The following is a 24,651-nucleotide window of genomic DNA, read 5'->3' on the forward strand; positions in this document are numbered from 1 at the left end:
TATTAAAAAAAAGTTTTTCAGAATTTATTTCAAAATCCCGAACATAATCTGAAATTCAGAAATACTACAAAAGAAAAACGAAAAAAAAACTGAGAAAAATGGTCCAGATTCTCCAGTATTGTTAGGCGTACCCCCCCCCCCCCCCTACCTACCTACCTTCCTTCCTCGCCTACATGCATACCTGCCTACCTACACGCCTGAGTGCCTGCCTACCTTCCTGCCTACGTTTATGTCTACATTTTTTGCCAGCCTTTTGCCAGTATACTTTACGTGTGTTCTTAATTACGTGCCTATCTACTTACCTTTCTTCCTCGCCTACATGTATACCTGCCTACCTACACGCCTGCGTGCCCGCCTCCTGCCTACCGACTCACCTACCTGTTTGCATACATGCCTGCCTACCTTCTTGACCATGCCGAGGCGCCTATCTTACTACTTGCCTACCTACACGCCTGTCTATTGCCTACCTGTTTGGTTACATGTGCCTGTGCCGTACCTGTGCCTCAAAAACATCTTTATTTTGTAATAAATAATTTTAATAAAACTTTATAAAACAAAAAAAATACAAAATTGAAAATAACCTAACAAAAAGTCTTTTCAAACCCCTTCGAACTGCTCAACTGATAAAAATTCGTGTTATACTTCAACAATTTGAACTGCAAATCCGATTTGACACAGCTAAACTTGTATTTTGTCGCTTTATTCCTGCACAAATGTGCTCCTGGGCAATTGAGACTATTCGAATCGGTGTAGTAGGTGGTGAAGCTCTTTGAGCATCTTATTGTAGAGTGATCTTCTCGAAGACGGCCCAGAATTGCGGTGATTGAGGGATTTGTGATGGTTCTGGGGATTTGATGTAATAAATTTAAATTGTGTGGTTTAGATGCAGAAAAAAAAACTAAGAATTCAGACTAAGACTTGAAAAAGAGCCAAGAAAAGGGCGGAGCCTATTATCGATTTTTCCACTTGCCGTTTATGAAGTTTATCTACACTTATATAGTCTATTATCAATACTAAGTTAAACAGTATATGGTATAATAAATACTATGACTGCAAGAAAAATCAATAATAGGCTCCGCCTCTATATTTGTTTTTTCTCGTTTTAAATCCAAACTTATTCTACGCCGAACCTATATTCTTTTATATTTTTTGAAATTATATATCCTTCTATTTATAAGATTTTTCCAGCCAAATTTTTTTTTCTCAGAAAAATTGAGTTTCCCGCCAAAATGGGTTTCTCAAAAAATTTGAATTTCCCGCCAAAATTTTTTTTCTCAGAAATTTAAAATTTTCCGCAAAATTTTTCTCAGAAAATTTGTATTCCCCGCCAAAAATGTTTTCTCATAAAACATGAATTTCCGTCAAAACTTTCTCATAAAATTTGAATTTCCCGCCAAAATTTTACGAGAAAATTTGAATTTCCAGCCAATCTTTTAATGAGAAAGTTTGAATTCCCACCAAAATGTTTTTTTTTCTCAGAAAATTTGAATATTCCGCAAAAATGTTCTGAGGAAAATTGAATCTCTAGCCAATTTTTTCTCATAAAATTTGAATTTCCGGTCAGCTTTTTTCTGAAAAAGTTTGAATTTCGCGCAAATTTTTTTTCTCAGAAATTTTAAACCTCTGGCTTTATTTTTCTCAAAAAAATTAAAATGTCCTGCCATTTTTTTAAAAAAAAAATTCACAGAAAATTTGAATTTTTAATTTTAAAATTCACAGAAACTGACTTCCTTATCGACATGCCAATTGTCACACGATCCGCTGATTTCAGAGCTTCACCGCCCGTAAAATTGCCACGTATCATTGAATCCACGTCAGCAGAGTCGGGAATTTCAAAAATTTTACTATCATCCATTTGTTTGCTGGAAGCGTTAATTATCGATTTTTATTTTTTTATTCGTTATATTAATTTTATTCATATTTTTTGAAAAATAAAATCAATTTCACTCTCGGATTTCTGGCTTCCCTCATAAAATGAAATGAAAGAGTTTGCCGAACTAGGCCATTTTGGCTCGGACATATCTGGGGCAGATTTACGGCGCGTTGCGTCGCGGCTCGTTAAAAATAGATTTATTTGTCCGTGTGGAGTACACGACCTTCTCACGCGTTGTCCGGCAGGCAATTGTCAATGGAGCGCGAAAAATTCAATGAGGAAGGCCAGAATCCCGTGTTCACTGATTTTTTGAATTTACAATTTTTAAAGTATCGAATAAAAATTTTAATTGAAAAAATCGATTTTCAAAAAGTTTTAAAATTTTTTTAAAATTTGAATTTAAAAATCGATTTTAAAAATTATTGATTTTCGAGCAAACCTTTTCAATTTGTACGGATGTTCCACGGGCTCATTGAGCCAAACACTATCGATTAAAGATGGGCGTGTCACCACTTTTGCCACGCCCCTTTCATTCCGATATTCCAATAACCCGACGAATATCTCTGATTCGTAATAGTTGGCGAACTCGGAAAAATAGGAATCGAACGATTTCGGCACGAGAAGATCAGACCACTCGAGAAATGTGATGAAGCTCCCCGAGCTCTGAAAGTTTGGATAAATAGAGTTGTGAGCCTAGTGCAAGTTGAAAAAATCGATAAATTATCGATTTTCTGATTGTACGAATTTAGGCGGGAATTCAAATTTTCTGAGAAAAATTTAGGCGAGAATTCAAATTTTCTGAGAAAAATTTAGGCGAGAATTCAAATTTTCAGAGAAAAAATTTTGGCGGGAATTCAAATATTCTGAAAAAAAATTTGCCGGGAATTCAAAATTTCTGAAAATAAATTTAGGCGAGAATTCAAATTTTCAGAGAAAAATTTTGGCGGGAATTCAAATTTTCTGAAAAAAATTTAGGCGAGAATTCAAATTTTCTGAGAAAAATTTAGGCGAGAATTCAAATTTTCAGAGAAAAAATTTTGGCGGGAATTCAAATTTTCTAAGAAAAATTTTGGCGGGAATTCACATTTTCTGAGTAAAACTTTGGCGGGAATTCAAATTTTCTGAGAAAAATTTAGGCGAGAATTCAAATTTTCAGAGAAAAAATTTTGGCGGGAATTCAAATATTCTGAAAAAAAATTTGCCGGGAATTCAAAATTTCTGAAAATAAATTTAGGCGAGAATTCAAATTTTCAGAGAAAAATTTTGGCGGGAATTCAAATTTTCTAAGAAAAATTTTGGCGGGAATTCAAATTTTCTGAGTAAAACTCTCTGGCGGGAATTCAAATTTTCTGAGAAAAATTTAGGCGAGAATTCAAATTTTCAGAGAAAAATTTTGGCGGGAATTCAAATTTTCAGAGAAAAAATTTTGGCGGGAATTCAAATTTTCTGAAAAAAAATTTCGGCGGGAATTCAAATTTTCAGAAAAAAAATTTTGGCGGGAATCCAAATTTTCTGAAAAAAAATTGGCCGGGAATTCAAAATTTTTGAAAAACATTTTCGGCGAGACTTCAGGGGTTCTCATAAGAATTCAAATTTTCTGCAAAAAATTTTGGCGGGAATTCAAAATTTCTGAAAAAAAATTTGCCGGGAATTCAAAATTTCTGAAAATAAATTTTGGCGGGAATTCAAATTTTCTGCAAAAAATTTTGGCGGGAATTCAAATTTTCTGCAAAAAATTTTGGCGGGAATTCAAATTTTCTGAGAAAAATTTTGGCGGGAATTCAAATTTTCTGAGAAAAATTTTGGCGGGAATTCAAATTTTCTGAGAAAAATTTAGGCGAGAATTCAAATTTTCAGAGAAAAAATTTTGGCGGGAATTCAAATATTCTGAAAAAAAATTTAGGCGAGAATTCAAATTTTCTGAGAAAAATTTAGGCGAGAATTCAAATTTTCAGAGAAAAATTTTTGGCGGGAATTCAAATATTCTGAAAAAAAATTTTGGCGAGAATTCAAATTTTCAGAGAAAAATTCTGGCGGGAATTCAAATTTTCTAAGAAAAATTTTGGCGGGAATTCAAATTTTCTGAGTAAAACTTTGGCGGGAATTCAAATTTTCTGAGAAAAATTTAGGCGAGAATTCAAATTTTCAGAGAAAAAATTTTGGCGGGAATTCAAATATTCTGAAAAAAAATTTGCCGGGAATTCAAAATTTCTGAAAATAAATTTAGGCGAGAATTCAAATTTTCAGAGAAAAATTTTGGCGGGAATTCAAATTTTCTAAGAAAAATTTTGGCGGGAATTCACATTTTCTGAGAAAAATTTTGGCGGGAATTCAAATTTTCTGAGAAAAATTTAGGCGAGAATTCAAATTTTCTGAGAAAAATTTTGGCGGGAATTCAAAATTTCTGAAAATAAATTTTGGCGGGAATTCAAATTTTCTGCAAAAAATTTTGGCGGGAATTCAAAATTTCTGAAAAAAAATTTGCCGGGAATTCAAAATTTCTGAAAATAAATTTTGGCGGGAATTCAAATTTTCTGCAAAAAATTTTGGCGGGAATTCAAATTTTCTGCAAAAAATTTTGGCGGGAATTCAAATTTTCTGAGAAAAATTTTGGCGGGAATTCAAATTTTCTGAGAAAAATTTTGGCGGGAATTCTAATTTTCTGAGAACATTTTTGGCGGAAATTCAAATTTTCTGAGAACATTTTTGGCGGGAATTCAAATTTTCTGAGAAAAATTGTGGCGGGAATTCAAATTTTCTGAGAAAAATTTAGGCGAGAATTCAAATTTTCAGAGAAAAAATTTTGGCGGGAATTCAAATTTTCTAGAAATCAATTTTTTCAGAATTTCAGAAAACACCACCCCGGCTATCAATGGAGCGCATTTTCAAAGTCTCACTTTATATTTATTCAGGCAATCCGAATTTGCAACAGTGACACCTCCGAATTCAATTCCATCCAATTTTGATTTCCCATAAAAATCTGGAAACGAGTCAACTGATATTCCTTTGAGACGCTTCAACTCTTCTAGAAATTCGAAAAACGGGCGACTTGTAGTTGCCACGTATGTTTGGAGATGGCCGCCGAAACTGGAAAAAAAATTTAAAATAAACTGACAAGTCTATATATTTTTTCTTTAAATTTTTTTAATCGAAAAGCACCCCTATTATATAAATTCTTTTTTAACCTACCATTTTTAATAATTGATGGCCGAGTTTTCTTTTTTAGGCCATGTTCAAAAAGCCGGTCGGTACCGGTTTTTGGTGACCGAATTTTCAAATTTTCTAGGCCACGTAGAAAAACCAGGTCTTCTTTTCACACATTGATTGTTTAATTTTCTCAAAGAACCCCCTCTCCTATAAAATCACGGTTAATAATGGGCGATAAGTCGATGGCCGAGTTTTTTTTATATATTTCTAGGCCATGTAGCAAAAACTGACCCTTTTTAACCCCAGAATGTTCTCAAAAATCGTATTTTTTAATTGTGGAAAAGCCCAGAAAATTATGTATGCTGCAAAATCACAAGTCGGCGGCCGAGTTTTCTCTCTTCCTAGGCCACGCTGCAAAAACTAACCTTCCGTTTACATATTGACTTTTTCAAATAATTTCAAATAAAAATTATTCACTTATAAAATCATTTACTTCATGATTGAAAGCTTTTGCAATTGGTTAAAACCGGAAATAAGTCGATGGCCGAGTTTTCTCTTTTCTAGGCCACGTACCAAAAGTGTCCCTTTTTTACCCCAGAATGTTGTCAAAAATCGTACTTTTTATTTGTGGAAAAGCTCGGAAAATTATGTTGTAAAAAATGAGTCAAGTCGGTGGCCGAGTTTTCTCGTTTTCTAGGCCACGCTGCTTAAACTGACCTTCCATTTACATTTTGGCTTTTAAATTCAAATAAAAATTATTCCCTCATAAAATCGTTTACTGTCATTGTGAGAGCGGTTAAAAACAGGAAAAAAAATGGTGGCCGAGTTTTTTTTTCTAGGCCACATAGCAAAAAACTCACCTAGTATACACATGAGCAGCTAACAACACATTCTGCCATCTAACATTATTATAAATAGGCGGAGTACATACAACCAAATCCTTCGGCTTATTATCCGCCGGCAAATATCGAATTTTCGCGGTATGCCCATTCACAAGAAGCTCCAGCTCCGTGAGCTCTTCCTCAAGCACTATAGTACCCACAAGTGTCACGTATTTGCATAAATTATGCGGAGTTGCTCTGTGAATTTGAAGTGGTTCGAGTACGGTTTTTGTGTCGTCACTTCGGATTGCGATAATCTTACGACGTTCCCAATGTGCATCCCGAGGCGCGATAAAGGTTAGTGTTACTTGGTTTTTGTAGAGACTGAAAAATTTCAAAAAACTTAAAAACTAACGTAGTTTAAAACATTATTCTTCTTTTTTTATTCTGAGATATTTTGATTTTGAAAAAAAAAAATTTTTTTTACGAAAAAAAAATTGGCAAAATACCTCAAAAACTGTGAGTTTGTTGAAATTTAGTTTTTACAACCACGGGAATTAATTTTTTAAATTAAAAATATTTTACGTGTAGTCCTCTCGAATAATTTTGAAAAATATATGAAGTGTTGAATTCTGCCGAGTTTTTTTGTCCGAGTGGACTACAAAAGTGCAAAGAATTTGGAATTTTTCAAACTTTATATTTAACAGCAATCATCAACAACTTAAAAAAATTTAGATTAAAAAATTTTTTTTGGAAGTTTTCGAAAAAAATTTTGGAAAAATTTTTAATTTTCAGAAAAAAAAACCAGTTTGATTTTTTTCTTAAATTCTTTTTTGAAAATTTGTTGAAACTTTTTTTTAAATGCTAGACTTTTTTTTTGAATTTTCACGCGGTTCTGGTTTCCCTCATATTTTGAGATAGAAGAGTTTGCCGAACTAGGCCATTTTGGCTCGGCCATATCTGGGGTAGATTTACGGCGCGTTGCTTGTCGCGTCGCGGCTCGATTTTAGTTGTAAAACTAAATGTATTTGTCCGTGTGGAGTACACGACTTTCCCACGCGTTAGGCGATTATCAATGGAGCGCGAAAAATGCAATGAGGAAGGCCAGAACCCCGTGAAAAATACATTTTAAAAAATACTTGAAAAATGTTTAAATTTTCTTTTTAATTTTAAATTTGAAATTTTGTAACTTTACAAAAAAATAATTTTTCGAAATTTTTTTCAAATATTTTTTTTCGAATTCTTTTTGTTGAAATTTCAATTCTCTGTTCTAAAAATCAATATTCCTTACCTGTATCCCACTCCATAATAGTACGCAGAAACAAAAAATAGGTCTTTCTCGTCGTTATCCAATTCTTTAATCTTATTAGTGTATGAATTTCGAACACGTCTTAATGCAGGCAAGGGATGTATTGAAATATGTACAAATGCTAATAATATTACAAATAGATATAGGGTCCTGCAACGAATTATCAACTGCTCGTAGAGTACGGAATAGGGTTTGAATTGAAAATTGTTCAGTTTCGTGTCGGAATTCATTTTTATTATGGGGAGGAAAACAATCTAGTGTGGTGGTAGTGGTAATGACAATCGCTATTTGAAATCATGTTGAATAGCTGCGATAAGTATCGGGCGCCAGCGTGGCCTAGGATTTGGGAAAACTCTTCCACCAGAAGCTAGTCGTGGCCCAGGCTTTGAAATTTGATTATTTGATCAAGAAATTTACAACTAAATTTAAAATCAACAGTTAAGACATTTTTCATAGACTTTTCGAAAAATTTCTGATTTTTCCATATCAAATAACCTCGGTACGCATCTAACCGTCAGTTGCCTCGTGGCCTAGAACTTTTGAAAACTCTTCCACGAGAAGATCACCGTAGCCTAGAAAGTTTTGAAACTTGTGTAGTTCGCTTGGAATTTTTTTTTGGTTTTTTTGTCAACTAACTAGGTTCAATAGCTATTAAAAAGTTGCAAAATTGGGCAATTTTTGTAAAAATTCACAATTTTGAAACTTCTCTAAAATTATTAATTTTGTAGTAAGAGGACTCAAAATTGATCTTCAAACACTAAAAAATAGCCCCTTTTTAGAATATAGTGGTTTCGAATATTTTTTGAAAAATTATTTTTTTTTACCCAAAAAAAAGGACAGTCATGGCTGAAAAAAAATTTGGAAAAAATAAAAAAATTGTCTAAATTTGTTGAAAACGGGTAATTCATGCATTCTGAATTCAGAAAATCTAGGTTTAACCCATCAAAAACCATTAAAAGCGGCAAAAATGGGTATTTCATTGTAAAAATAATGCATATACAATAAACAATGTAGAGGAATGTTCAAAATCTGTAGTTTTTTTGAAATTTTTTTTTTATTTTTTGGTTATTTTTTTTGCAAATTTTCTCGTATATTTAATTAGTTAGTTTGCATGTTACATGCTAATGAAAAGGTTTTTTTTGCATCCTGATACATATAAAAACCGAGAAATTCACAATTTCACAATCAGTAAGGTATTTAATTTTTGTTAACTTTAGTCTTCTGCTCCTCTAAAGCTTCTGGAAGAGGACACTTTCTAAATTTTCAAAATATTTTTTGCGCCACTTTCCTGTCAAATTTCTGGCATTATTACATCCAAAACCCAATAAAAATCGGAATTCCATAGCTACGACAACGTCAGCAAAAGCGGAAAGAAATTTTGTTTGCCTGTCTAACGAGTCACAAAGCATACACTGACGTTTCTATCAGAAAAGACAGGATTTCGTATCAAAACAAAAATTGGGTGCGATTGCTCGATGCACCATGTGATATTTTGCTTTTTTTAAAAATTATTTTGCTCGTAATGTATGGTGCACTTATTCCGTGGCTGCAGAATTTGCACGCGGTGTCATAATGCCCATTTCGACTTGATCTACGTAGATCTACAAAAAAATGCGGGAGTTGAGACGCAGAGGTAGGGCTCAACTGATTTCGTTTGGTTAAGAGCGTGCTGACGTCACATTTTTATGGGCAAAAAATTCCCGCATTTTTTATAGATCAAACCGTAATGGGACAGCCTGACACCATGTGAATGCAAACTTTACGCGAAAATTTTTAGATTTTTAATAATCTTAGAATTAGCTATGGTTTTATAGAATAATATCAAAATTATCCAAAAAAAAAAACACATTTTTTCAAAATTTTAGATTTCCAGTTTCTATTTGAACTTTAAAAGACTAATCCAAATTTTGTTTTGTTTCAACGATTTTTCATTGATCTCTCCAAAGAATTCATTGAAACACATCATTCACAAAACTAAAAACTCCCCGACTTGGCTTTCATTCCGAGATGACAAACTTTTTGGTGGCAAAGGTTCTTTGGGGGCATAGTATCCAAGGAGACAAAGTATCCAGTAGACAAACTGGGGTGTATCTTGGGGGGCATATCTTTGGTGACAACCTTTTTTTCGACTAGATTTTTATATGTATTTTTCAACTAATTTTTGTTCACATTTTTCTGGAATAAGTTTTTTAATGCAATTTTCAATCGATTATCGGTTATAATTCCCTCACAATTGAATGTATGAACGATGGTCTTTTGGGAAAAGCTGTAAAACGTCCAACTAACTTGGAATATCGTGAGGCTCTTCCTGATGGTCTGATCCTTCAGCTCCGAAGGATCACATGGGTACCTTCTGATGTTCTGATCCTTCAGATAAGAAGGATCGTAAGGGTACCTCCTGATGGTCTGATCCTTCAGATCCAAAGGATCACGAGGCTCTTCCTGATGTTCTGATCCTTCAGCTCCGAAGGATCACATGGGCACCTTCTGATGATCTGATCCTTCAGATAAGAAGGATCGTAAGGGTACCACTTGATGGTCTGATCCTTCAGCTCCAAAGGATCACGAGGCTCTTCCTGATGTTCTGATCCTTCAGCTTCGACAGATCATATGGATTTTTGACAAAATTTGAAAAAAAAAATTTTGAAAAAAAACTCGAAATTTTTTTTTGTTATTCTTCATTCTTTAAAGAATAGTTCAAATTTATCATGATAGGACCGAAAACTTTCAAGAAACAGTATAACTATACATGATAATCAGCTTCTACCAAATAATGATAAATTCTCCGCGATGACAAACTTTTCGGTGACAAAGTATCTTGGTGGACAAACAAAAATTACCGAAAACTGATGTAAGGAATAGTGAAATAGAGTCCTATGGACTATTAAACATGTTCAGTAGGTGTATTCAGGACTGTCCGTCAAAATAAAAAAAAGTTTGTCAGACGAAGTTCGAACCTGGGACCTGTAGGATGCAAAGTGCGCTCACTACCACTACACCAGCTATGCGAAAGTCGGCGAGCCTCATCGAAGGCTATTATAAAACTTAGTTCGCACGAGTATGATCGACATTCAACAAACAGTAATATCTCTCAACAAGAATTTCTTCATGGAATTGAGGTCATTTGACTATTTTTATCGGTTTTTCAAGTTGAGCATAGGGTCTTTTAATTTTTTGAGCATAGAAAATCATGAAAGCTGCCTGTTCCTTGTATCCTGGATCGAAATAGACGTATCTGGCCTAAAATATTTCCTGAACAGTGATCATTTCATGTCCATTGTGTGTTTCTCTGTATTTTGAACCAGAAAGTTGAACAAAAATGATAATATTATATCGAAAAATGGAACAAATACAAATAATTTTTAGGCCTAATCAAATTTCCTCCGGATATTGTTTTTTTTGTCATGATTATATGTGTCTAAATTTTTTATAATGTGTTTTATAACAAAATTCGTCATTATTTCCTTCATTTCAAGCAAAATTTAACAGTTCGAGCTTAAAAATAGATGTTGCAAAAAATTTAATTCGTTTCGATGAATACGGTATACGGTCGGTGTTTGCGTACTTTGGCGTTTGCGTATGAAGCATCCTATTTGACGCACGAAACTTTCAATGAAATTTAATGCAAATTCTGCATCGAAAAGGACATTACGATGGAAATAATGACGAATTTAATTATAAAACACATTATAAAAAATTTAAAAACATATAATCATGACAAAAAAAACAATGTCCGGAAAAAATTTGATTAGGCCTAAAATTTATTTTTTATTTTTTTCCATTTATCGATTCAATATCAACATTTTTGTTCGACTTTCTAGCTCAAAATTCATAGAAACTCACGATGGACATGAAATGATCACTTTTCAGGAAATATTTTAGGCCAGATACGTCTATTTCGATCCAGGATACAAGGAACAGGCAGCTTTCATGATTTTCTATGATCAAAAAATTAAAAGACCCTATGCTCAACTTGAAAAACCGATAAAAATAGTCAAATGACCTCAATTCCATGAAGAAATTCTTGTTGAGAGATATTACTGTTTGTTGAATGTCGATCATACTCGTGCGAACTAAGTTTTATAATAGCCTTCGATGAGGCTCGCCGACTTTCGCATAGCTGGTGTAGTGGTAGTGAGCACACTTTGCATCCTACAGGTCCCAGGTTCGAACTTCGTCTGACAAACTTTTTTTTATTTTGACGGACAGTCCTGAATACACCTACTGAACATGTTTAATAGTCCATAGGACTCTATTTCACTATTCCTTACATCAGTTTTCGGTAATTTTTGTTTGTCCACCAAGATACTTTGTCACCGAAAAGTTTGTCATCGCGGAGAATTTATCATTATTTGGTAGAAGCTGATTATCATGTATAGTTATACTGTTTCTTGAAAGTTTTCGGTCCTATCATGATAAATTTGAACTATTCTTTAAAGAATGAAGAATAACAAAAAAAAATTTCGAGTTTTTTTTCAAAATTTTTTTTTTCAAATTTTGTCAAAAATCCATATGATCCGTCGAAGCTGAAGGATCAGAACATCAGGAGGTACCCATGTGATCATTCGGCTCTGAAAGATCAGATCATCAGGCAGAGCCTCATGTTCTTTTGGAGCTGAAGGATCAGAACATCAGGAAGAGCCTCATGATCCTTTGGATCTGAAGGATCAGACCATCAGGAGGTACCCTTACGATCCTTCTTATCTGAAAGATCAGATCATCAGAAGGTACCATGTGATCCTTCGGATCGGAAGGATCAGATCATCAGGCAGAGCCTCATGTTCTTTTGGAGCTGAAGGATCAGAACATCAGGAAGAGCCTCGTGATCCTTTGGAGCTAAAGGATCAGACCATCAGGAGGTACCCTTACGATCCTTCTTATCTGAAGGATCAGAACATCAGAAGGTACCCATGTGATCCTTCGGAGCTGAAGGATCAGACCATCAGGAAGAGCCTCACGATATTCCAAGTTAGTTGGACGTTTTACAGCTTTTCCCAAAAGACCATCGTTCATACATTCAATTGTGAGGGAATTATAACCGAAAATCGATTGAAAATTGCATTAAAAAACTTATTCCAGAAAAATGTGAACAAAAATTAGTTGAAAAATACATATAAAAATCTAGTTGAAAAAAAGGTTGTCACCAAAGATATGCCCCCCAAGATACACCCCAGTTTGTCTACTGGATACTTTGTCTCCTTGGATACTATGCCCCCAAAGAACCTTTGCCACCAAAAAGTTTGTCATCTCGGAAAGAAGGCCCCCCGACTTTGCGCGTAAGATATGGTGAGACCCTAATACATCATATTTGACGCGCAAAATATCTCGTAGCGAAAACTACAGTAATTTTTTAACCGTCTACTGTAGCGCTTTTGTAGATTTACGGGATCTCGATTTTTTTAATGATTAAAATTAAACAAAAAATGAGAAAAGAACACGAAGAAACGAAGAAAAATGAAATATCGATGTCACTTTTCGGAAAAAAAATTAATTTCAAAAATTGAGCCCGTAAATTTACACATGCGCTACGGTAGGCATTTAAAGAATTACTGTAGTTTTCGCTACGAGAAATTTTGCGCGTCAAATATATCGCACAATACGCATTCTCAGAATTTTGTGTTCCCGGAATAATTTATTTATTGGTTTTTTTGGTTGTATTGGTCCCAAAAATCAACAAAAAAAAATTTTTATGAAAAATTTCTGTTTTCTTCCGTTTAAAATCAAAAGTTGGTTTTTTTTGTTGCTTTTTTTGATAAATTTTTGCAACCACCCTGATTTATATTCCCATAAATATTTAATGTCCCGCTTATGATATCTACTGCTTCTTTGCAAAATTCCTACCTGCGGACCAAATACACCATACTTGACGCGCACTTTTTTTTTGATTTTCAGCTGGACAAACACATTTTCAGCATGATTCTGACTTATTTATTTAACTCTTATCACTCTTATCGTTAAAAAACGCCCTTATAATCATCAACCTATTTTCATTGTCATTCAAAAAAAAAAACTATTTCGTACTCGTCGATCGTACTAATTTGTCATCGTTCCGTTCCGTCGAGCAAAAATCAATGTAGTTTTACGTTTTCCGTTGAAAAAAAATCCAAAAAAAAATCCAAAAAAAATCCAAAAAAAAATTCCTTGTTAATTAAAACCGTGAATAAAAAATTCAAATAAAAAGTTCAAACGTTTCGTTATAAAAATGTACACCGGTAAGCTCAAAAATATACATTTCAGATTCTAACAATGTGCGACGATACGCTCGCATTTTGTAGTCCAGCTCCATTCAGTGATGATGTAGAGGTTATTAAACAACGTGAGGCGATCGATTATTCCACACAAATCACTCTGGAAGATGCGATTTCTGGGAACGGTAAGTGCGCTCCGTTGTACTCATAGTTCGCTGAATGAAGGCATGTATAAGTTCTCAAATTTTCAAATGAAAATTGCCAAAAAAGGTTTTTAGTTAAAATTTAAAAAATTATCGATTTTTAAATTTATGAAAATTTTTTCGAAAAATTTGTGTTTTTTGTTTTTGTTTTATTGATTTATTGATTTTTTGGCGAAAATGTGAAAAATCGAAAAATTATGGATTTTTTCTTGGAATTAAAAAAAAAAAACTTTATCGGCTAAGCGAAACTTGCTTTTTCGGTTTATTGATTTATTGATTTACTTGAAAAAGTACTTGAAAAAATCAATACTTTTATCACGGGGATCTGGTCTTCCACATTAAACTTTTCGCGCTCCATTGAGAATCGCCCGCCGGACAACGCATGGGAAAGCCGTGTACTCCACACGGACAAATACAATTAGTTTTACAACTAAAATCGAGCCGCGACGCGACACGCAACGCGCCGTAAATCTACCCCAGATATGGTCTGGTCTAGTTCGGCAAAAACTCTTCCATTTCAATTTATGAGGGAAGCCAGAAATCTTTGTTTTTATTTTATTTTGAAATCTCTAAATTATCGATTTTTTGGAAAAAAAGTTGTTTGAAAATTCGATAATTTTTTAATGATTTTTTGGAAAAATTAAAATTTTCGCTTTTCAAAAAAATCAAAAATTATTGATTTTTGAAAAAAAAAACACGGCATGCAATTCCTAGACCACCAATCAAAAACCTCTTCCAGTGACTCGTCCGGTCCGTGTCTACGCTGACGGTGTCTACGATATGTTCCACTACGGCCACGCGAATCAATTCCTGCAGATCAAACAAACTCTTCCGAATGTCTACCTTATTGTTGGCGGTGAGTTCGGCCCGCGAAATTCAAAATTTTTAATTTAAAAAAAAAACGATTTTTTCCAGTATGTTCCGACGAAGAGACTATGAAGAATAAGGGGAGAACTGTGCAGGGCGAAGAAGAGCGGTACGAGGCGATTCGGCATTGCCGGTACGTCGACGAGGTGTATAAGGCGTCGCCGTGGACATGTCCGATACCGTTTTTGAAGGAGTTGAAGGTAAATTGCGCGTGAGATTCGGTGTTTGCACAGTTTTATCTCCAAAAACGAAGGAAATTTTATACCTAAATTTCGGAAAAAAATCAATAAATTATTGCCTTTTTTAAACGTCACAAAATCGATAATAATTTGAAAATCACAATTTTTTTTTTATTTTCAAAATTTCGTTGTTCTATCACGGGAACGCAAATTTCTGAGAATGCGTACTACACAACACATTTGACGCGCAAAATATCTCGTAGCGAAAACTACAGTAATTTGTTAAATGACTACTGTAGCGCGCTAGTGTCGATTTACGGGCTCTATTTTAAGCTCAATTTTAATTTCTATCGATAAATATATGATACAAAATATTGATCCCGTAAACCGACACTAGCGCGCTACAGTAGTCATTTAATGAGTCACTGTAGTTTTCGCTACAAGATATTTTGCGCGTCAGATATGTTGCGCAATACGCATTCTCAGAATTTTGTGTACCCCGTAATAAAAATTCGAGTTTTTCTAAACAAAAAGTTTAATTTAAAAAACCTCTAATATTCGAGATATTCGATTGGCGATTTATTGATCTATTGATTTTTCGATAAATATTGATTTTTCAATTTTTACAATATTCGAAACAATTATCGAAATTTCAAAAAACTAACAAAAAATATTTGCGGAGGAAAATCGATAACTTTTCAATGTATATTTTCTGAAATTCCATAAAATTGATTTTTCTAAATTTAATTTGTTCGATTTTCGGGTTCTCGGTTTTCCTAATTTCTGTAATTTTGAGTCGATAATTTTTTGTTTTTTTTTTTCAATTGAAACTTTTATTGATCAAGGATTTCTGGCTTCCCTCATAAATTGAAATAAGAAGAGTTTGCCGAACTAGGCCATTCTGGCTCGGCCATATCTGGGGTAGAATTACGGCGCGTTTCGTGTCGCGTCGCGCCTCGATTTTAGTTGTAAAACTAAATGTATTTGTCCGTGTGGAGTACACGACTTTCCCACGCGTTGTCCGGCAGGTGATTGTCAATGGAGCGCGAAAAATGCAATGAGGAAAGCCAGAACCCCGTGATTGATTATTGAGTTTTGGAAAACTATTTTAAAAAACCTGATTTGAAAGAAAATATCGGTAATTTTTCGGATTTTTAACAAGAAAAAGGTTTTTATTTCCGGAAACTTTCATTTAATAATTATTTATTTATTGATTTCTCGGAAAAATTTGCCGAAATCTATCGAACTATAGTCGAACAATTGGACGAAAAGTCGAAAAAAAAATTCTAGGCCACGAATTTCCTCTTCCAGGTTGACTTTATGTCACACGACGCTCTGCCATACCAAGGTCCCGCCGGAGAAGACATCTACGAGAAGCACCGCACTGCTGGCATGTTCCTGGAGACGCAGAGAACCGAAGGAATATCGACGAGCGATTCGATTTGTCGAATTATCCGCGACTACGACACGTATGTCAGAAGAAATTTGCAGAGAGGATATTCGGCCACCGATTTGAACGTTGGCTTTTTTACAGTGAGCCTGGCCTAGAAAGGGGTGGCCTAGAAAGAGGTGGCCTAGAAAAACAAAACTCTTCCATTTTTTTCAGACCAGCAAATATCGTCTGCAAGACACCGTAGTGGGAATAAAAGAAATGGGCCGTGGCCTGCTGCAAACGTGGAAAACGAATGCGGATTACTTGATTGAAGGATTCTTGACGACATTTGCCATCAGTGATCCGAAACCGTTGCCGAACAACAAAAGTGCCGATGAAAATGTGGAAAATAGGGAGAATATTGAGAATTTTTAGAAAAAATTCGTGTAAATTATGGGAATAAAAATTTGAATACTCGTGAATGTTTACTGAATTTATGCAATTTATTTTTTGAAATTTTCAATTTTTTTGGAAAATTTTTTTTTCTTAGGCTTAGGCTTAGTCTTTGGCTTTGTTTTAGGATTAGGCTCAGGCTTAGGCTTAGGCTTAGACAAAAACTTAAGCTTAGGCTTAGGCTTTTGATTAGGCTTAGGATTAGTCTGTCTTTCACTTAGGTTTGGCGTCATTGGCGAGCGTTAGCTCGCTATTTAGGCTTGGGTTAATTAGGCTTAGGCTTAGGCCTAGCTTTAAACTTAGGCTTAGGCTTAGGCTTAGAATCAGGCGGGCTAGGGAAAAAAAGAGAAATTCCAAAAATTCCAGAAAAAAGGAAAAAAGGTACATCCCGAAGTCGGGTCAAAAAATAAAGTGAAGAAATGAAATTTTCACGAAAATGAATGAATATTTTTGAGTCTCGCGGATTTATTTTCATAATCATATTCTGAACGTATTATTGACTCGTCGTGTGGGACATTTCAATGGATTTTCCGTAAAAATCTCTGTAGAATTCCGCATCGGTCAACGATTCTTCACAAGAGCCAAACTCGGCGAGTCGGTCAAACAAATGTTTGAGCTCCTGAAGAGTAGTTCAAAATTATATATGAATTGATTTATCTTGCAAACCTTTCTCCGTTTGTCGGTAAAAAGTCCTTCGGGGCAGATTTCCGTATCAATCAGACGATTTGCAATGTATACAATCCACATGAGATTTGTTCGCCTTGAGAATTTCTCCCAGTTGCCCCTGGAACGTTAATTTTTCTGAATTTCTAGAAAGGATATAGAAATAGCAACAAAAAAAAAAATTTATCCAAATAATGAGCTATTTAATGTAGTTTATATTACTACAAATACTTTTCTCATAAGAACGTCTTGTTCTTGATAAATGTGTGCTTTAAGAAAAAAAAAAGTCAAAAATAGAGTCCTGAGATGTCGGGCGTTGTACCTATTAGGGGTGTCAATAAGTTCCGGGTCAAAATTCATAACTTTTTTCGTAGCAAATCGATTTTCTTGAAAATGTGGGAATTTATGTTATCAAACATGGTCTTTCATTTGACGGCACTTTCAAAAAGTTTTGACCACTCCATGTACCCTAGCTCGGATCCACTTTTTTCAGGCGTATGCCCGATCTCGCTTCTTTGTAACTTTCAATTGAGACTTATGTGCGGATTTTGATTTATTAAGTATACAATGTAAGAATACAATAAAAATTTGAGAAAAAATTCGTTCAAAAAAACAATTTTTTTGATCGGCAAAAAACCCTCGAAAAAAATTTTGTCGAAAACTCTTGATTTTTTGTACAGGAATGATGCAACCAATTCTGAACAATTTTTTAACACATAAAAGTTTTGAATTTAAGGCGTCACACACAAGCGGCAATGGAAAAAATGATTTTTTAGTGAATTTTTTGAAATTTTTGAGAAATTCTCGAAATCTAAATATTAAATTCAAATGTTTTGTGTGTTGAAAAATTGTTCAGAATTGGTTGCATCACTCCTGTACAAAAAATCCAGAATTTCCGACAAAAATTTTTCCGAGGATTTTTTTGACGAACCAAAAAAATTTGTTTTTTTGAAGGAATTTTTTCTCAAATTTTTATTGTATTCTTACATTGTATACTTAATAATTCAAAATCCGCACATAAGTATCAATTTAAAGTTTCAAAGAAGCAAGATCGGGCATACGCCTGAAAAAAGTAGATCCGAGCTAGGGTACATGGAGTGGTCAAAACTTTTTGAAAGTGCCGTCAAATGAAAGACCATGTTTGATAACATAAATTCCCACACTTTTAGAAAAATCGATCAGCCACGAAAAAAGTTATGAATTTTGACCGGTAACTTATTGTGCTACATGCTTGTTGCGAAATATACCTATTTACCTATACCTATACCTATACCTGCAATTTTCTCTCATCTCTCGATATACTTCAAATTGTGGAGCATCTGGTCCTTCAAAAATCGTCGTATCCTCTTCCAAATCCCAGTAGATAGTTGTCGAATCTAAAATTATATATTTTTAATTATAAATTGTATATTTTTTTAATTTAAAAAATAACAAACCTTTCGAAATGCGGCTAAGTGTGAAATCAATAATATTGACCTTAATTCCATGGGTCCTCAGTGGAATTTTCTGCCCATGCACAGTGTAGGAGAGCTCTTCCACTCCGTTCCGATCGATCAGCACATTACTAAGATTTAAGTCCCTGTGCTCGAATTCAAGAGCTGCTTCAGCTGCAACCATTGAGAGAACGAGCTGGTGAATGATGGAAAATAGTTCATCTTCACTTTCAAGGACAAAATCTGCCAGCGAGATTCCACCATTTGCCGAGACGAAAAGGATAAAGTTTTGATGTTCTGAAGAATAAACATCTGGCCTCAAATGTTCGGATTCATTGAGCTTATCGTAGGCATCCCAAGCTCTCAGTAATCCCTTAGGATATTCCCCCATGACTATTTGGGCTGAAATCATTTCGATAAAATTCGGCGTAGAATTCCAAGAATTTGGGTCTCTCAACGCCGACAGTTCCTTCATCACAATCACCTCTGACAAAACGGCGTGGGTTGTTGGAATTTCCACGGATTGATTTCCATAGAAACATCCGTTGTTTTCGAATGGCAAAACTTTGATAGCAACCGGTCTACCATTCCAGACAGTTGAGAAGACTTCACCGTACGCTCCTTCGCCGAGCTTCTTCACTTTTCGAGCATCTAGCGCCGACGTTGGTAGGCTACCCCATGGTTTTGCTTCTTTTTGGCCAACAACACGGAGAAGTTGTGCCATGGACGGATCTTTATTGTGAAATGTGATACTGCCAATGGGGATATTTCTAGAATCAGGATGAGCTGACCGAGCACTTGGAGCTCTTTTGTTCAGTTCAGCAAGCATGCACAGTTCGAAAGCATGCACAGTGCGAAAATGACTTTTCTGAAATTGTCATCAAAAGTTCATTTTGAAAATTCGTTTCGGCAAAAAATGCAAATGCATTTCTGAAACTCACCAGTTGTCTCTGAAATCGTCGTTCGTTGGTCATGTCGAGTGCAAGAACGGTGGTGGTGACCACTGCCGTCTTCGTGAACCGCATCCAAGACATGTTTCGGGAGATAACTATAGAAATGAAGTTTTGAAAAAAAAACTCAAGACCACAATTATTGAAACACGTTATTAGGCCAATAACTTCACACGTGAATTAATACATTATTCATGTATTTTTCTTTGACTGTTATCACGGGTTTCTGGCTCACGGTAGTTCAGCCACGGTAGCACAGAAAATAGATGACCACGTTCATGATAATCAGTCTGAAACCTATATTGGCTGCTATCTCGAAAACTCTCTAAAAACGCGTTTTGAGAAATTATTGATTTTTTGGAGAAAATCAGAAATTATTGATTTTTTGGAGAAAATGGGAAATTTTTCATTTTTATTGGGGAAAATCAGAAATTATTGATTTTTGGAGAAAATCAAAAATTATTGGTAATTTGAAGCAGGGGTGGGCAGCAATTGCCGTTCGGCAAATACGCAAATTACCGGTGTGCCGATTTTCCGGGAATTTTCATTTTCGGCAGTTTGCCGGTTTGCCGATTTGCCCGACATTTTTCAATTTCGGCAATTTGCCGGTTTGGCGATTTGCCCGAAATTTTTCAATTTCGGCAATTTGCCGGTTTGCCGATTTGCCCGACATTTTTCATTTTCGGCAATTTGCCGGTTTGCCGATTTGCCCGAAATTTTTCAATTTCGGCAATTTGCCGGTGTGCCGATTTGCCAAAAATTTTCATTTTCGGCAATTTGCCGGTTTGCCGATTTGCCGGAAATTTTCATTTTCGGCAATTCGCCGGTTTGCCGATTTGCCCGAAATTTTTCAATTTCGGCAATTTGCCGGTTTGCCGATTTGCCGGAATATTTCATTTTCGGCAATTTGCCGGTTTGCCGATTTGCCCGAAGTTTTTCAATTTCGGCAATTTGCCGGTTTGCCGATTTGTCGAAATTTTTCATTTTCGGCAGTTTGCCGGTTTGCCGATTTGCCCGAAATTTTTCAATTTCGGCAGTTTGCCGGTTTGCCGATTAGCCCGAAATTTTTAAATTTCGGCAATTTGCCGGTTTGCTGATTTGCCAGAAATTTTTCAATTTCAGCAATTTGTCGATTTGCCATTTGCCGGAAGTGTTCAGAAGGATTTTTTTATAATAAGGAACCACTTAAAACTGTGCCGTTTTGAAACTTTTCCCCGTTTTTTTAAGATGATTTCATAGAATTTGCTTACTTGGTTTGCCGAATTGCCAGAAGTTTTTCAATTCCTACAAGTTGCCAATTTGCCGGAAACTTTTTAATTATGGCAATTTGCCGGTTTGCCGATTTGCCAGAAATTTTTCAAATTCGGCAATTTGCCGGTTTTCCGATTTGCCGGAAATTTTTCAATTTCGGCAATTTGTCGATTTGCCGGAAAATTTTTATTTATGGCAATTTGCCGATTTGCCGGAAAAAAAATCGTTTCCCGCCCACCCATCAGTTGATGAGTTCATCTTTTTTTTGTGTCTCTCCCATCAATCTTAAACTCGACCCGGACTGGCAAACGCATATCTACAGTTTTCTCTTCTTAAAATGGTGGTCTTAAGTTTCGAAGACTATGCGTAATTTCTAGCGAAGTGGCGAATTTATGATGATTTTGCAATTTATCAATGAAAAAAACAAAAAAAGCATTTCCGCGTGGCAAATTATCACTGTTGTGCCGCGAATAGTACTGATATAATTTTTTTTTAAATTGAATCAGTTTGGAATTTCGAATTTTTGAAACAACCGCCGGCAAAATGAATAATATACTGTGAGTTTTCAAAGATTGTTCCCCGGTTTTCTTGTAGATTTTTGTGCAATTTCAAAATTTCGACTTTCAGCGGAAACAAAAATACAAAAAGGTCGAAGAAGAAGGACGGAAAGTTTACGAGCAACACTGCTACTGATCTTGTTGAGGCCCCAAAACCAGGTGGAGCAAAAGGATCCAAAAAACCAAAACCATCGAAAGGAAATGACGACAGGGGACGCGGCGAACCGGAAATGACTGCACAATCCAAAAAAACCAAGAAAGCAAAAAAAGTGAGACAGAAGAGAGATACAAAGGCACCGGTGAGTTCAATTTTATAGTTTTATAGATATAATTGTATCAGGGGTGGGCGGCAATTGCCGTTCGGCAAATTGATTTGCCGCCAAATTCGGCAAATCGGCAAATTGCCGGTTTGTCGATTTGCCGGAAATTTTCAATTCCGGCAATTTGCCGGTTTGCCGATTTGCCGGAAATTTTCATTTTCGGCAAATCAGTTTTGCCGGAAATTATAAGACGGAAACACTGTCTTTTTGAATTGTTCCCGTTTTTTCTACATATTTTCATAGAAATTCATAGAGACAATTTGCCGAAATTTTTCGGCAAATTGCCGTTTTTCCGGCAATTTACCGATTTGCCGGAAATTTCCATTCCGACAATTTGCCGATATGCCAATTTGCCGGAAAAAATCGTTTGCCGCCCACCCCTGAATTGTATCCCTTTTTAGTCTCCTGCAATGTCACCTCGATCACGTGAAATGCTGTCAGACAACAAAAAGACGACCGTTGAGGATGATCCAGCAGTTCCAATAACAACAAGTGTCGCTGGAGCAGTCACTTCTACGATTCCTGCTCTCATGTCCACTGAAAACGCGTTTCAGCCACCCAAAGACCTTATCTCGGGAAGAAAGCCAAAAGGTGCTCCGAACTTGTCTGGCAGCGTTCCACTTTCACACAAGAGCTCACTGACTGGAGGTGCAGATAAGTGGGTTGGAGAAGCCGTGGCAAAGAATTGGATGGATTCGATCGGTTAGCATCCTTTTTTTTTTGATTGGAGGCCCCGGCGGCGTAAAAATCGTGCCAGAGTTGCAAGAGTGGGCGTTTTTTTTTGTTTTTCTGTTGTTGGTGGGGCCTTATTATTATTTGGTCGATGGTGATTTTACTTTACTGGTGGAAATCCGCTAATAAAACTAAAAACATCGGGATATAAATAAAAACCCAACTTTAAAAAGCGAACCAATCAGCAGTTTGCTCCGCCCACTATTCAACCAATCCAATGATTGGTTCGAAATTGGGTACTCATTTTAGAGGGAATTCAAACGGAAGATTAGCAAGTTCGGTTATTGTTTCATTAGAATATCATTGCTTATATATATATTTAAAAAATAGTGTACGTCATCAATGGGCGGAGCCTCTCCCATCGTGGTGAGACCCATCGTGGTGAGACACATCGTGGTGAGACCCATCGTGGTGAGACCCTTCGTGGTGAGACCCTTCGTGGTGAGACCCATAGTGGTGAGACCCATCGAGGTGAGACCCTTCGTGGTGAGACCCATCGTGGTGAGACCCATCGAGGTGAGACCCTTCGTGGTGAGACCCATCGTGGTGAGACCCCCATTAATTTTGGCGTGAAATTCAAATTTTCTAAGAACAATTTTTTGGCTTTTTTTTTAAAGAAAAATCTGGAAAATTCTAGCATTTTTTTAGAATAATCTGGAAATTTCTTGAACTTTCTAGCTAAATCTGGAAACTTCTAGAATTTCCTAAAATAATCTGGAGACTTCTAAAAAAGATCAGGAAATTTCTAGAACTTTTTTAGAATCTTCTGAAAACATCTTTCTAGAGTATACTAAAAACTTCTAGAATTTTCATAAAATTCCGCGAAGCTCGAGGAAGAGATTTGTTCAAACAATTTAATGTGGAGCCAGTCGGAGCACGCGCTTTGCGCGTGCGAACGGCTGGTTTTAGATATTTTGTAGTATTTTTCAAATCTTAAATTTTCAGACACAGCAGAGGTGAAAAAGGAATACGATAAACTGCAATCACAGAAAATCGATGTGGAGAAGGACTGTAAAACCTGGAAATCCAACCCAAAATTTAACCAATCGGAAGACTTTCCTGCCTTGGACTCCAATCTCGTGAAACTTGGCAAAGACTATGTGAACATCAGTCTTGTAGATGTTCCATTGGGAAGAAATGTTCATCTCGGTCAAGCTCCGGTCACGAATACGGAAGAAACATTCTGGAAAGCTGTGTTCGACAAGCGAATCACTCACATTGATCTACTCGTCGGCGATGAAACCATCGAATTCTTCCCTAAAAAGGCAGAAGATTATACAAATTATGGTCAGATGTGGATCAATAACCGCCGTGTCGAGTATGTCAATGACGATGTGTACCGATTTGCAATTGAAGTAGTGCCCCACGGATGCTCCAACTCGATCATCTGCAATGTGACTGTTATCAGCAATTGGAAAGTGGACACTGTGCCTTTGAAACAAGCAATCGCCATCAAAGAGGCACTTGGTCTAAACTACTTCTTGCTGAAAGCACCCGCTGACGAGCATGCGATGATCGTCTCACCACGTGGAGCTGGACGAGCTGGCTACTTTTTGGCACTTGCGGTTGCAGTCAACACAATTGATACAAAGCTTGCCGAACCATGTATTGCGGATATTGTCAAATCGATTCGCTCCCAGAGACCAAGAGCCGTGGATTCATTTTGTCAGTACTGCTCCCTGTACATTTCGTTGCTCTACTTCATCAAGGTATTGGTTTTTGAATTCTTGTAAAATGAGAGAATAATTCTCAAATTTACAGAAGAAAGTGACAAAACCAGCAGAAGGGGATAAAAAGCCAACACTGAGCAACAAATACATCTACAAGAAGTCGGTTGAGTTGACCAAGCAATTCACCGTTCTCCTTCTCGAAGCGAGTCAGCAAAGTGTGATGGGACCTGGATAGTTCTTCTCCATTTTGAATATGGAAAAGCATTTGAAGTGATCTGGGTTTGAAAATGAAGAATTTTATAAACCCTGGATTATTTCCGAAATCTTGCTTCCTGCCTGCTGTCTCATTGCGGCTTGATCTGCAAAAAAAGCGGTAATATCTCCCCCAGGAAAATGTGACGTCAGCACACTCTTAACCATGCGAACTTAGTTGAAACGTCTGCGTCTCTTCTCCCGCATTTTTCGAAGATCACACCAAAATGGGATACTTTGACAACACGTGCCTGCCATCGCTTCCTGACCGGGGATTTTGTTAGAAAATTCGTGGAAAATAGGAAGAAACATTTCGAGAAAATGGAATTATTGATTTTCTGATTTTCTCAAACAAAAAAAAATTAAAATCGATTGATTTCTGGCTTACCTTACCTAAATTGAAATGGAAGA

At 35.9% G+C, this 24,651-nt stretch overlaps 4 protein-coding genes across 8 annotated transcripts; 2 read left to right on the forward strand and 2 right to left on the reverse strand.

Moving 5' to 3' along the window:
* Window positions 1–506: 506 nt before the first annotated feature.
* gtnt-50 (Glycosyltransferase family 92 protein) lies at window positions 507–7,380 on the reverse strand (the record flags this gene model as incomplete). 2 transcript variants are annotated; one of them, NM_001026562.4, is made up of 6 exons in its annotated part: window positions 507–843; window positions 1,728–1,862; window positions 2,313–2,536; window positions 4,771–4,960; window positions 5,881–6,225; window positions 7,133–7,380. In NM_001026562.4, the coding sequence occupies 6 exons, from the start codon at window positions 7,378–7,380 to the stop codon at window positions 582–584; spliced, it is 1,404 nt and encodes a 467-aa protein (NP_001021733.2). In that variant the 3' UTR covers window positions 507–581. The 2 variants fall into 2 exon arrangements, with proteins under 2 accessions (NP_001021733.2, NP_001382694.1); NM_001395778.1 differs by lacking the exons at window positions 1,728–1,862; window positions 2,313–2,536 and having other exon boundaries at window positions 605–843.
* Y18H1A.11 (choline-phosphate cytidylyltransferase) lies at window positions 6,132–16,439 on the forward strand (the record flags this gene model as incomplete). 4 transcript variants are annotated; one of them, NM_001383163.1, is made up of 6 exons in its annotated part: window positions 6,132–6,198; window positions 13,388–13,523; window positions 14,281–14,397; window positions 14,457–14,608; window positions 15,899–16,056; window positions 16,194–16,424. In NM_001383163.1, the coding sequence occupies 5 exons, from the start codon at window positions 13,397–13,399 to the stop codon at window positions 16,222–16,224; spliced, it is 585 nt and encodes a 194-aa protein (NP_001370918.1). The 4 variants fall into 4 exon arrangements, with proteins under 4 accessions (NP_001370918.1, NP_871893.1, NP_001293179.1 ...); NM_182093.5 differs by lacking the exon at window positions 6,132–6,198 and having other exon boundaries at window positions 13,375–13,523; window positions 15,899–16,120; window positions 16,194–16,439; NM_001306250.3 differs by lacking the exons at window positions 6,132–6,198; window positions 13,388–13,523 and having other exon boundaries at window positions 14,322–14,397; window positions 15,899–16,120; window positions 16,194–16,394.
* A 251-nt stretch (window positions 16,440–16,690) lies between these two features.
* hasp-2 (non-specific serine/threonine protein kinase) lies at window positions 16,691–19,566 on the reverse strand. Its single transcript, NM_058367.5, has 5 exons — window positions 19,450–19,566; window positions 18,512–19,376; window positions 18,349–18,451; window positions 17,079–17,196; window positions 16,691–17,031 (listed from the first exon to the last, which is right to left on the reverse strand). Exons 1-5 carry the CDS (start codon window positions 19,540–19,542, stop codon window positions 16,906–16,908), a joined length of 1,305 nt encoding a protein of 434 aa, NP_490768.3. The 5' UTR covers window positions 19,543–19,566; the 3' UTR covers window positions 16,691–16,905.
* A 1,657-nt stretch (window positions 19,567–21,223) lies between these two features.
* On the forward strand, window positions 21,224–24,299 carry ptp-5.3 (Tyrosine-protein phosphatase domain-containing protein). The gene is made up of 5 exons (NM_058368.6): window positions 21,224–21,266; window positions 21,337–21,565; window positions 21,988–22,288; window positions 23,264–24,027; window positions 24,080–24,299. The coding sequence occupies exons 1-5, from the start codon at window positions 21,253–21,255 to the stop codon at window positions 24,221–24,223; spliced, it is 1,452 nt and encodes a 483-aa protein (NP_490769.2). The 5' UTR covers window positions 21,224–21,252; the 3' UTR covers window positions 24,224–24,299.
* The last annotated feature ends 352 nt before the right edge of the window (window positions 24,300–24,651 follow it).

Source organism: Caenorhabditis elegans, chromosome I (genome assembly GCF_000002985.6).
Source record: "Caenorhabditis elegans chromosome I".
Taxonomy (NCBI): domain Eukaryota; kingdom Metazoa; phylum Nematoda; class Chromadorea; order Rhabditida; family Rhabditidae; genus Caenorhabditis; species Caenorhabditis elegans.